This window comes from Orycteropus afer, unplaced genomic scaffold (assembly GCF_000298275.1).
Source record: "Orycteropus afer afer isolate SDZICR_OR568_19922 unplaced genomic scaffold, OryAfe1.0 scaffold00011, whole genome shotgun sequence".
NCBI lineage: Eukaryota > Metazoa > Chordata > Mammalia > Tubulidentata > Orycteropodidae > Orycteropus > Orycteropus afer.
Genome location: NW_006921598.1, coordinates 16518179 through 16530968, shown reverse-complemented (window position 1 = coordinate 16530968; position 12790 = coordinate 16518179). Strand labels below are relative to the sequence as shown.

Genomic DNA, 12790 nt, shown 5'->3' with positions numbered 1-12790 from the left:
AGCGGCAGATGGGTTGCATCTATTAACCTTTTGGTTGGTGTCATGAGGGGTCCCAGATCTCTTAGAAGCCAAGGTTATTAAAAAATCAATAAAAATTCCTGGGCTACTAGAAAACTTTATGGCCCAGAGGCCTCAAGTGCACTGCAGATCAAGAAGGTTAAAGGTTATACAGTTAAGGTTTCAATGGTATGTATAAGGATATTCTATTACTTCCACCAAACAACTGTCTTAGAACTGCATGAGTAAAGCTTATCCAATTAAGTGCTTCAAAGTTGGTGAACTAGTTTTTGAATTAAATTTAATGTTATGCAGAAAATAAAGTTCAATTATAAATTCAAAAATGTGTTTTCTTTTAAAGTGTACAATTCAGTAGTTTTTAGTGTGCTCAGAATCTGTGCATCACCACTATTTAATTACATTAAATGTTCCTTACCCCAAAAGAAATCCCATCCTATAACCAGTCACCCCAATTCTCTCCCCCCGTTCATCCCTTAGAAACCAGTGTTCTCCTTTCATTTTCTGTCAAAGTGCATTTGCCTGTTTTGGGCATTTCTTATAACTGGAATCACCCAATACGTGCTGCTTTGTGGCTGGCTTCCTTCACTGAGCACAATACATTCAAGGTGCATCCAAGCTGCAGCATGTAAAAGTACTTCCTTTTTTCTTATGGCTGAATAAATAGTCCATTGTACAGATACACCACATTTTTGTTTATATATTCATTAGCTGATAGAATTTGGGTTGTTTCCATTTTTTGTTTGTTAATAATGCTGCTATGGACATTCATGCATACCATTTTGTGTGAACATATGTTTTCAGCTCTTTTGGGTATACATCTAGGAGTGGAATTGCTGAGTCTTATGGTAGGTCTACGTGTAACTTTTTGAGGTACTACCAGAATGTTTTCCAAAGTGGCTGTACCACAAAAAATGTGTTCTTAACAAACATTAATGCTTCATTTTTCTACCTTTGAAGTAAGAACTCTGTAATAGTATTATTCTGAAGTAGCTATTAATCCATACAGGTGAACAGGATTTGCAAGGATTTTAATATCAATTCTTGATGTAGACATATAAACACATAATTACTTTTTGTTGATTTCACCTATCCACTCCTACAGACAGTTGTCTCTGATTTGAGGAAATTTAAAGAGGTTTAAACAAGTGGTCTTAAGTTTTTTTGGGTTTTTTTTTTTTAAACCTATTTCCTTCAAATTGATTCTAACCCAAAGAGATCCCCATTGGGTTTCCAAGGTGTAAATTTTCACAGAAGTAGATTGCTTCATCTTCCTCCCGTAGAGCAGTTGGTGGGTTTGAACCGCTCACCTTCTGGTTAGCAGCCAAATGTCTTACCCTCTATGCTATCAGAGCTTCTTAAGTGGTAGCCTATAATTTGGTCATAAAGTGTGACAAGCAAGTAACATATGAAAGTCACAATTTTGTCACATTGAATTTTACCTTTGTTCTATTGAAAATAGGCCCCAACCTGAAGAATAACAAAAAGCCGGAAAAAAAATCAACCTAACTAATTCATTTAAGAAAAACATAACTAGGAATTATTTTAAATTTCATAATGTTTTACATCCATCAATAGATTTGTAAAAGTTGCATATCACCACAAAACTTGAAAATAACTTGCACTAACTATAATTTATTAAATAAAAGAAATCACAAGTCTTCTAAATAAATCCCAAAACCAAACCAATTGCCATCAAGTCACCCTATAGGACAGAGTAAAACTTCCCCCTTAGAGTTTCCAAGACTATGAATATTTTACAGAAGCACACTGCCTCCTCTTTCTCCACTGGAGCACCTGGTGAGTTCGAGCCATGGACCTTTCGATTAGTAGCCCAATGCTTTCACCATTGCGCCACCGGAGTTCCTTACAATTCATCTAGCCACTAATGACAATAACCAATAACATGACCAGGAGAAAAAAAGCTGAGGTCCCGTTCTTAATGAAAAAGAGTGTTTATTAAAAAGGTGAACAAAACGACTTAACGACTTCTGTGCTGATGGCATTTCCCACTTACTGAATAAATTGGAAATGTCAAAAGCACACACATACACAAAAGGAACAAGCTAGAGACAAATTTGACCATAATGTAACAGTGGAATTACTTAGTGTCTAGATAAGTGAAATGATAAATTCTGAGCTATTTTTCATATCAGAGAACTCTTAAGGGTTTACACTATTACTACACATTATCAGTGAAGAAAGATGAAATGTTACCAGGATCTGAAAAAGATTCTCTGAACACAGTATACATTGAATACCCTTTTCAACAAAAATAAGTACAAAGAAAAGAATTTTTTTTTTCTTTTTGTAATTCCAGGCCAGATTTTTTAGAAGCTTGGCCCACAATTTGGTGTCTAGGACAAGGCTTTTCTACCAGGCCATGGTAGAAAATGTCCCAGGCATTTTGTCCCATGCATTCCCATGCATTCCCAGACTCTTCAACAGAGTCACTCCAGAAACCAAGCGGCCCTGATTTCCAGATTATTAATGTGATCTCAAGCACTCAGAACACATTTCTCTCTGTGCAGGCCAGACCAGTAGGGCCACTTCTTTCCACACCAGTCTCCAATAATTGCCACATTGAGTGGAACCAGTAAGTGGGTGGAACATCGATGCTGACCTGGCAGCCTACCTGATATGTCCACATACAGAATTCATGCACTGTGATAATTCTTTCCTTGGCTTGGTTCTTGCTTTTTGGAGACGAGTAGCCAGAAAGTATTCTAAGTTACACGCTTACCTCTATTCCCAGAATAGGATGCCACTGTACGGAGACACCCAGCACCGCCCTCTCATCACACTCACGGGCACACACCCGAATGGGTGACCCCCTCTCTTCTGCCTGTACCAACGCACCGAGTACCCTGAGGGCCCCTCGCCCGCGGGGCTGCCCATCCGACACTTTCTAGGGGAGCCGGCGCAGGGTTGAGGGTATGTTTAGTGGACCCGTGCGAAGGGCCTGACCCTGATTGCCAAGGGCTTTCAGACTGTCAGGTGGGAAACCGGCCTCACCTTGTTGAGATGCGGGCTCCGTGTCACCAGGTAGCCGCGCTGGTGGGTGTGGCGGCGGCGAGGGGCCTCGGGCTCCATGGCTGGCAGGCGGTTCCGCAGCGGGGTTGGGCTGGTGCGGGTGGCACGCGCGGTGCAGACGACTGATGCTGCTGGAGCGCCGGTGCTGACTGCGGCGGCGGCCGCTCTGGGTTAGGCCCTGCGGCCGGGGGCGGGCGTGGGTGGCGAGAGGGGGTGGACGCGGCAGGAGGAGCCCGCGCGGAGCTAGTGTCCCCAGCAGGGCAGCCTGCGAGAAGCGCTGAGTCATGGCAGATCAGCCGAGCTGGCGCGTGAAGAGGAGTAAGAGCGGAGGCCCTGCAGGCGCCGCTGGCGCAGGAGGGGAGGCAGCAACAGAAGCCCGGCGCCCGGGGGACCAGTCCCAGGCTGCCAGAGTCACTCCCCTCCACGCACAGAGCGCGACCTCACCATCGTGTTTACAGTCACAGCAATTGTCATATCCCAACTCTGTATAGGATGTGTCTAAGCGTTGTGTACTGAATGATCTCCTTTTCCCAGAGACAGGAGTAAGGTGTAAGGTCAGGTTCCCCAACAGCCCTGGGGGCGCCATCATCTCTGGGAGCCGCTGGGATCTGGAAGAAGAGGATGTGAGAAGTGAGAGGTTCAGGCAGAGAGGAAAGTTCCTCAGGCAGAGCATGGGATGATTCCAGAAGTGGCCCTAGAGGTTGTTTACAAAGACTTCCACTGACTGAAGAAAATTAGACTCATCTTTCCCTTCCTGATAGTCTCTTCCAAGGTCTGTTGATCCACAGCCCCCCGCGGGCTGTCCTGGGTACTGGCCAAGCCCGGGGGTGGGGGAGGGAGGGGCTGAACCAAAACGGAACCAATCGCGACCCAGAAAGCCCAGACCCAAGCAGAAATGGGAGAAAGGCAAAGGGGAGAGAATGCGGACCGAGCGACACTGAATGAGTTTCTGTAGATTATCCACGAGAATTTTATTTTAATACCATTAATGCCAAAATAAAATCAAGGTGTTAAGGTACAGATACCCAATGAACACTCATATTTATCTTGTATATAATTTCCCCAACAGTTTTAGAAGCCAGGATGTTCTAGAACCACTGCTCTCTGAGCCAATGCTGGACAACTCAAATCTTTGAAGACTTCACTTTCTCCATTGGCAAAACGAAAGGATCAAAGTGTATGATCTCCTTCTAGCTCTAGAAATTTTGTTATTTTATTTTTAATATTTTTGTTTGAAGGTTAAAGAACTGTAGGAGCAATCAGATCATAGTCAGCCAAAAGGCTTACTGTAAAAAAGGCTTATTGTAAAAAAAAAAAAAAAAAAAACTACTAAAACTTTCTGTCCTCTAATTTCCTTTTCTGCTAAATAGGACCCTGTCTGCCCTAGTTATCTCTACACAATAATACAAAATATAGTATTTGGGATTGATTATCTGTTTATTACGTATTTCCATAAATTAGAAACACAGTCAAAGTGTTTTCCTTATTTCTGATTATATTACTGTACCTTAACAAAGATTTGGTCTGTTTATATTTATATTCAGAGTGCGTTTGACCTACTCTTTTATTTATGTATTTCATTGTTGTTGTTGAGAGTATATACAGCAAAACATACACCAATTCACCAGTTTCTACATGTACAATTCAGTGACATTGATTATATTCTTCAAATTGTGCAGCCATTCTCACCCTCCTTTTCTGAACTCAGAAAAGTTCTATTAACATAAACTCATCACCCTGTAAATTTCCTAAGTAATCTTTTGAGTTGCTGCTGTCAATTTTATACCATATAAACCAAAAACCAAACTCACTGCCATTGAGTCATTCCGGCTCATACCCACTTTGGGTTTCTAAGGCAGTAAATCTTTATAGAAGTAGATTGCCTAGTCTTCCTTCCTTGGAGTAGCTGGTGGGTTTGAACTGCAACCTTCTGTTTAGCAGTCAAATGCCTTAGGCACTGTGCCACCAGAGCTCCTTTTGATCTTAAAAGAGCACAATGCTCAAGGCAGACATTCTTTACTAGTTAAACTAAACCATTGTTTGCTTGCTTGCTTTTGCCCATTAAGTTGATTCCAACTCCTGGTGACCTGGTGTGTACAGAGTACAACTGATCCATGGGTTTTTGCTTTTATTTTTCTTTCTTTCTTTTTCTTTTTCTGAACATTTTATCGTAGTTTGGGTGAAAGTTTACAAAGCAAATTAGTTTCCATTCAACAATTCATATACATTTTGTTTCATGACATTAGTTGCAATCCAATAGCAGTCTTCCCACTTCCTCCCTAGATTCATTCACCATTTACATTAGTTCACCTTCCAGTTCCTTCCTTCTTTCTGAATTTTGTTTTTGGGCAAATGCTACCTTTTTGGTCTCATATGGTTAATTGTTCTGAGAAGCATGTTCCTCACAGGTGTTATTTTCACTTTATGGGCTGTCTACTGATTGGCTGAAAGGTAATCTTCAAGAGTGGGTTTAGTTCCAGATTTAAGGTATCATCTAAGGGCTATGCCAAGAGCTCTGGTGGCATAGTACCTAAGGCACTTAACTGCTAACCAGAAGGCTGGCAGTTCAAACCTACCAGCCACTCTTCGGAAGGAAGATGAGGCAATCTACTTCCATAGTGATACCACCTCGGAAACCCAAGGAGGGGTCACTGTGAGTTGGATCCGACTCAACGGCATACAACAACAACAAGAAGAACAAAAACAAGGGCTATGCCTAAGGCATTTGATTGCTAACCAGAAGGCTGGCTGTTAAAACCTACCAGCCACTCCTCTGAAGGAAGATGGAGCAATCTAGTCTGCAGAGATACAACCTCAGAAACCGAAGGAGGGGTCACTATGGGTCAAATGTATTCAACAGCAATGAGTTTGGTGGGTTTTTTTTTTTTTTTTCTTTTGGAAGCGCTATAGTCTTGGGATTCCACCAGTCTCTATCAACCAGTAACTCTGGTCTTTTCTATGATTTTGAATTTTGTTCTACATTTTTCTCCCACTTTGTCTGGGACCTTTTACTGTTATCCTGATCAGAGCAACAGTAGTTGTAGCCTGGCACTATCTAGCCCATCTAGTTCTTCTGGTCTCAGGTTAGTGAGATTCATATAGTCCATTAGTTCTTTGGACTAATTGTTTCCTGAGTCTTTTGGTTTTCTTCACCCTTTTTGCTTCAGACAGGAAGAGACCAATAGTTGTATCTTAGATGACTGCTTTTAAGACCCTAGTCACTATTCACCAAAGTGGGATGTAGAACATTGTCTTTATGGTCCATGTTATGCCAATTGAAATGAATGTCCCCCAAGACTGTGTTCCTAACCCCTCAAGCCCAGTGACTCAGTCCTTCAAGATGTTTGGTTATGGCTAAGAAGTTTGCATAACTTCACCCCCTGTATGCTGTACTATATACCTGGATATATTTGCAGCACATATAAATACATATGTAGAAATATCCTCTGCCAAACTATTATATGCTTGTGGATGTGCTACCATAGACCATCCTGCACCTGTTCAGCTTATGTATATATATATATATACCTATGTATCCATATATAAATTATTGCTTGTTACTGCTGTTATTGTAGGATTGTGTATATAATCGTATATAGTGTTGTTGCCTTTTACTCTTATGCAACTCCCAGTGTATTGCTTTGTGTTTGTTTTGTTGGGCTGATCTCCTCCTTAATTGTGTATTACCTCTCCCTTCACCCAAGTTAATCTCTTATCTCTAATCTAGTTAGTGATTTTCCCCTCCTCCCCCTCCCATCCTTGGTAGCCATCGAAGAATGTGTCTTTCTGTGTGTAAATCTTTCCTTAATTTTTTATAGCAGTGGTCTCATACAATATTTGTCCTTTTGTGATTGACTTATTTCTCTTAGCATAATAGGTTCATCCATTTTATTCTTTTAACATTGCATAGTATTCCATTTTGTGTATGTACCATAGTTTGCTTATCTATTCATCCATTGATAGGCACTTAGGTTGTTTCCACCTTTTTGCTATTCTGAATAATCCTGCAAGGAACACAGGTGTGCCTATATCTGTTTGTGTCACGTCTCTTATTTTCTTATTTCTCTAGCGTCTATAGGTAGTGGGAGCTCTGGTAGCACAGTGGCTAAGGCACTTGACTGCTAACCGGAAGGCTGGCAGTTCAAACCCATCAGCCACTCCTCAGAAGGAAGATGGGGCAATCTACTTCCGTAGTGATACTGCCTCAGAAACCCAAGGAGGGTCACTATGAGTTGGGTCCAACTCGATGGCATAGAACAACAACATATAGGTAGTAGTGGGATTGCTGTATCATATGGTATCTCTATTTCTAAATTTTTAAGGAAGGCTCATACCATTATCCATAGTGGTTATACCATTTTACAGTCCTACCAACAGTGTGTGAGAGTTCCAATCACATCCCCGCCGGCATTTGTTGTCTTCTGTTTTTTTTTTTTTAATCATTGCTATTAGTGCTGAGTCAGATGATATCTCCTTGTTTTGATTTGTGTATCTCTAATGGCTAATGCAGGAGCTCTGGTGGCACAGTGCCTAAGGCATTTGACTGCTAACCAGAAGGCTGAAAGTTCAAACCCACCAGCCACTGCTTGGAAGGAAGATGGGGCAATCTACTTCTGTAGTGATACTTTCTCGGAAACCCAAGGAGGGGTTTCTATGAGTCAAAATCGATAGCCATTGACTCAATGGCATATTACAACAACAGCAACAACAAAAATGGCTAATGCGTGTGAAAACTGGACAATGAATAAGGAAGACTGAGAAAGAGTTGATGCCTTTGAATTATGGTGCTGGCAAAGAATACTGAAAATATCATGCACTGCCAGACAAATGAACAAATCCTGGAGGAAGTGCAACCGGAATGCTCCTTGGAAGTGAGAATGGCCAGACTTTGTCTCACCTACTTTGGTCATGTTGTTAGAAGGGATCATTCCCAGCAGGAAGATACCATGCATGTAAAGCAGAGGGTCAGCGAAAAAGGGGAAGACCCTCAACCAAATGGATCGCCACGATAGCTGCAACAATGGGCTCAAGCATAGCAAGGTTGTGAGGATGGTGCAGGACCAGACAGTGTTTCATTCTATTGTACACTTAGGGTCACTGTGAGTTGGAGCCGACTGGACAGCACCTAACATCAACAATGGCTAATGATCAGGAGCATCTCTTCATGTATTTCTTGGCTGCCTGAATATCTTCTTTGGTGAAGTTGGCCTAGTCTTTGAATTATCTAGAATCAGTCGTTTTTATAGATAACATTTTATTGACATCACAAATTTCTTTAATTACATTCCTTGCATTCAAATAACACCTTTTCTTGTGAATACCATAATCCATAAATAATTAACCCTACAACATCAGGGAAAAAGGTATACTTTACAAAACTAAGTCTCTGAGAAGAAGGTATATTTTACAAAGCCCATTTTCATGAATTAACTGAGGCACATTATATTTAGAGTGCTTATTAGACAAAAAACAGTTTATTAGCAGCAGGCCTGAAAACCAAACACAAGATGCTTAAGAAGAAACAAAAATGTTAGCACACAGAACTTCATTATAACACAACTCTTGTTACATCTATTTAGATACATTGACTGTCTATTCCCTTTTCTGTGGAGCTCAGGTGATATAGATATTTGGCTGCTAACCAAAAGGTCAGTGGTTTGAACCTACCAGCCACTCTGTGGAAGAAGAGGCAATCTGCTTCTGTAAAGATTTACAGCTTTGGAAACCCAATGACGGTCACTGAGTTGGACTCAACTCAGCAGCAGTGAGTTTGGTTTATTATTATTATTATTATTATTATTATTATTATTATTATTATTCCTGTGTCTGGAATATGATATCCTAGATAGGAAAGCTGATATCAGTATAGGGAGTAGCCCAAAAAGAGTGTGTGGCCTATTTCCCCAAGCCAGCATTACAAAAGAGCCTCCTTCTAGTGCAGGTAAAGTTCACATTTTATTTCTATACATTTACTTCTCTTATGGAGAGAGCTCCAATCATCTTGAATTATAACAGAATGAGGCCTAGTAGAAGGAACAATTTTGCTTATTCATGTGCAGTTCCAAGAGTATTGGGAAACCCTATTTTTCCACACCCAGAAAACCAAGAGTTTCCATCCTTTGAGCCTTTTGTAAGAATAAGTTTAGGTCCCTGGGTGGCACAAGCAGTTTGTGCTTGACTGCTAGCCTAAAAGTTGGCTGTTCTAGGCAAAAACAGGTAGGAAAAGTAAACACCTAGAAAATAACCCTTTTGCTTTGATTTTCCTTGTGGGAAACTATAGTTGGAAAGTCACTCTGCTCACAGTGGATAATGTTAAAAGTGATTGTGATTCACAGATTAAGGAACTAGAACCTCTGGATTTATGTTACACAGGTGAAAATACTATCAGTCACAATCAAATTTTTCTTGCTCAAGTTAAAATACGTTTAGTACAAAATGAGATCATACAATGTAGATTAAAACAAGACTGTATTTGGTGTTCTGATGTAATGTCATTAGTTGGGATTTTAAACACAGAAAATTCAGAACATTTCTGGTAGCACATAAAAGAAAAACTAAACTCATGGCCGTGGAGTCAGTCCCGACTCATAGCAACCCTTCCTTGGATTTCCAAGGCAGTATCTCTACGGAAGTAGATTGCCCAGTCTTCCTTCCAAGGTGGTTTCCTTCCACCGTTGGGTTTGAACTGCCAGCCTTCTTGTTAACAGTCAAATGCCTTAGGCACTATACTGTAATTCAAATGTTTTACTTTATGAAAAAAGAATAATAATCTAATAGAAAAAAAATGTAGTTATATATGGTGTTTTGTAACATTAAGTAAGTGATCCCATATTTCTTCACACCAAGGTTCACACTAAGTTGTAAAATAAAGTTCACATTTTTTTCAGTTGAAAAATCTCAACATGCCTTGTTCTTTGTGGGTCTTATATGAAAGTATTTCAGCCTTTTAGGGTTCTAATTTGATAATTCCAGTGTTCAATATGTTATAAAGAAGAATGTCTGCCTTAAGGTTCTGAATCAAATGTAGCTGGCTGATCCTTGGGATGGCCAGCCGCCAGCATGATGCCAGCTAAGAGAGGACTGACTTCTTGCCTGTATACTGCAGTGAGGATACAGCTTGAATGAGGGCTAGGCTTTACCTCTGGTTCCCAAAAATACCTGATAAGTCAAGCTTCAAGCTATTGACATTTGAACACTGTCGTAATAGATGAAATGTGTACATGAGTCATTTCATTAGAATGTTTTTAAGAGATTTATCTTTATCTTATGTTTTTCTTTAAGCAAAAGTTCATGCAAAAGCCCTATCCTTGAAAGGACTCTTCAGAATGTCTAGGAGCATAGTTTTAAAATCATGGCTCTACATCAATGGTTTTCAAACTTTGCCCCATATCAGACTCACCTGGAGAGTGTTAAAAGAAGAAACAAAAACAAAAACAAAAAAAACACCTGTAGACTGGGTCACATCCCCAAGTTGTTGATTTAATTGGTCAGGATTGTTCTTCAAAACTCCCCAAATGATAGTAATATTCAGCCAAGCTTGAGAACCGCTAGTCTAGACTAGTAGTTCTCAAACTTTTACTTGTATTAGAATCGCTTGGGGACTTGTTAAGCCCAGATTGCTAGGCCCCAACCCTAGAACTGCTGATACAGTAGGTCTGGAGAATTTTCTTTTCTTACAAGTTCCCAGGTGATGCTGATGTTGCTAGTCCAATGAGTACATTTTGAGAATCAATGGTCCAGATAAGCACTATCCAAATAAAAAATATAATGTTAGCCATATGTGTAATTAAAAAATTTCCAGCAGCCACATTAAAAGTACAAAGAAACAAGTATAACCCAAAATATTATCTCAACATTTAATCAATATAAAATTATTAATGAATTTTTTTAACTTTCTTTTTTATACTAAACCTTGAAATCTAGTGTATATTTTACACTGACAGTACATCTTAAATTGGGTGCTAAATTTTTATCAGAATTTCTTGACCTGTACTTAGATCTTATAGAAGTTACAATTGGAAAAATGGTTTAACATTCCAAGTTTTTTCATTTAAATTCAAATTAATTAAAATCAAATAAATTTCTGTGACTCATTTTTACTTGTCATATTTCAAGTGCTCAATTGCCATACATGGCCAGTGGCTACCATATTGGAGAACACAAGTCTAGTAGTGCATTTAGATCCTTAATTAAATGTTTAAATGATTGAAGAAGGTCAAATATACCCATTGCCATCAAATTGATTCCAACTCATAACAACCCAATAGGACAGAGTAAAACTGCCGCATAGCATTTCCAAGACTGTAATCTTTACAGGACCATACTGCCACATCTTTCTCAAGCAGAGCAATTTGGTGCATTTGAACCACCGACCTTTCGAATAGCAGCTCATGTTTCACCACTGTACCACCGGGTCTCCTTGTATATTTTTGAAATTTTCACATACATTACTTTCAAAGCAACTCAAATTATACTACCTTATTAGCCTTTCAAAGAGCTCTGGTGGCACTGTGGTAAAGAATTCAGCTGCTAACTGAAAGGTTGGTGTTTTAAACCCACCAGCTGCTGCACTAAAAAAAGATCAGGCTGTCAGCTTCCATAAAGATTTACAGCCTTGGAAACCTCATAGAGGTTGCTGTGAGTCAGAAATGACTCAATGGTAGTGAGGTTGATTTTGGTTTTGGTATTAGACTTTCACTTTATGCTCCATGACAAAGTAAATAGTTTTGGAAATTGCTTATTTTGCCTAAATTTTATGTATTTAAACTTGGGATGTTTTACATTAAGGTTTTTGGAAATACAATTATATCCTTGGATGACTTTCTGTTCCACCCACCCACCCACACAGACATCAATACAGTATGTTGCTGTTGTTGTTGTAGGTGCCGTGGAGTCATCTCCGACTCAAAGCAACCCTATGCACAGCAGAACAAAACACTGCCTGGTCTTGTGCCAGCCTCATGATCCTGGCTATACCTGAGCCCAATGTTGCAGCCACTGTGTCTTTCCATCTCATTGTGGGCCTTTCCCTTCTTCATTGACCCTCCACTTTACCAAGCATGATAGCCTTCTCCAGGGAATAATTCCTTCTGACAACATGACCAAAGTAGATGACATGAAGTCTGGCCATTCTCGCTTCCAAGAAGCATTCTGGCTGCACTTCTTCCAGGATCAATTTGTTAGTCCTTTTAGCACACCATGGTACTCTTAGCATTCTTCTCCAACACTACAATGTGAAAGCATCACTCTCCTTCAGTCTTCCTTATTCATTGTCCAGCTCTCACATGCATAAGAGGTGATTGAAAATACCATGGCTTAGGTTAGGTGCACCTTAGTCTTCAAGGAGACATCTTTGCTCTTCATCACTTGGAAGAGGTCTTTTGCAGCAGATTTGCCCAATGCAATATATCATCTGATGCCTTGACTGCTGCTTCCACTGGTGTTGATTGTAGAACCAAATAATATGAAATCCTTGGCAACTTCAATCTTTTCTTCATCCATTGTGAAGCTGTTTATTGGACCAGTTTTGAGGATTTTTGTTTTCTTTGTATTGAGGTGTAATCCATACTGCAGACTGTTGTTGTTGTTGTTGTTGTTATGTGCCGTCGAGTCAGCCCTGACTCATAGCGACCCCTCCTTGGGTTTCCGAGACAGTATCACTACGGAAGTAGGATTGCCCAACCTTCCTTCCGAGGAGTGGCTGGTGGGTTTGAACCGCCAGCCTTCTGGTTAGCAGTCAAGT

General features: G+C 40.2%; 1 protein-coding gene across 1 annotated transcript in view; it reads right to left on the bottom strand.

Moving 5' to 3' along the window:
• ME1 (malic enzyme 1) overlaps nucleotides 1–3108 on the bottom strand; it is a 231625-nt gene extending 228517 nt beyond the window's left edge. The window contains exon 1 of the mRNA XM_007951230.2: nucleotides 3031–3108. Within this exon, the coding sequence (XP_007949421.1) occupies nucleotides 3031–3108 (78 nt within the window). The remainder of the gene's footprint in view (nucleotides 1–3030) is intronic.
• Between the last annotated feature and the right edge of the window lie 9682 nt (nucleotides 3109–12790).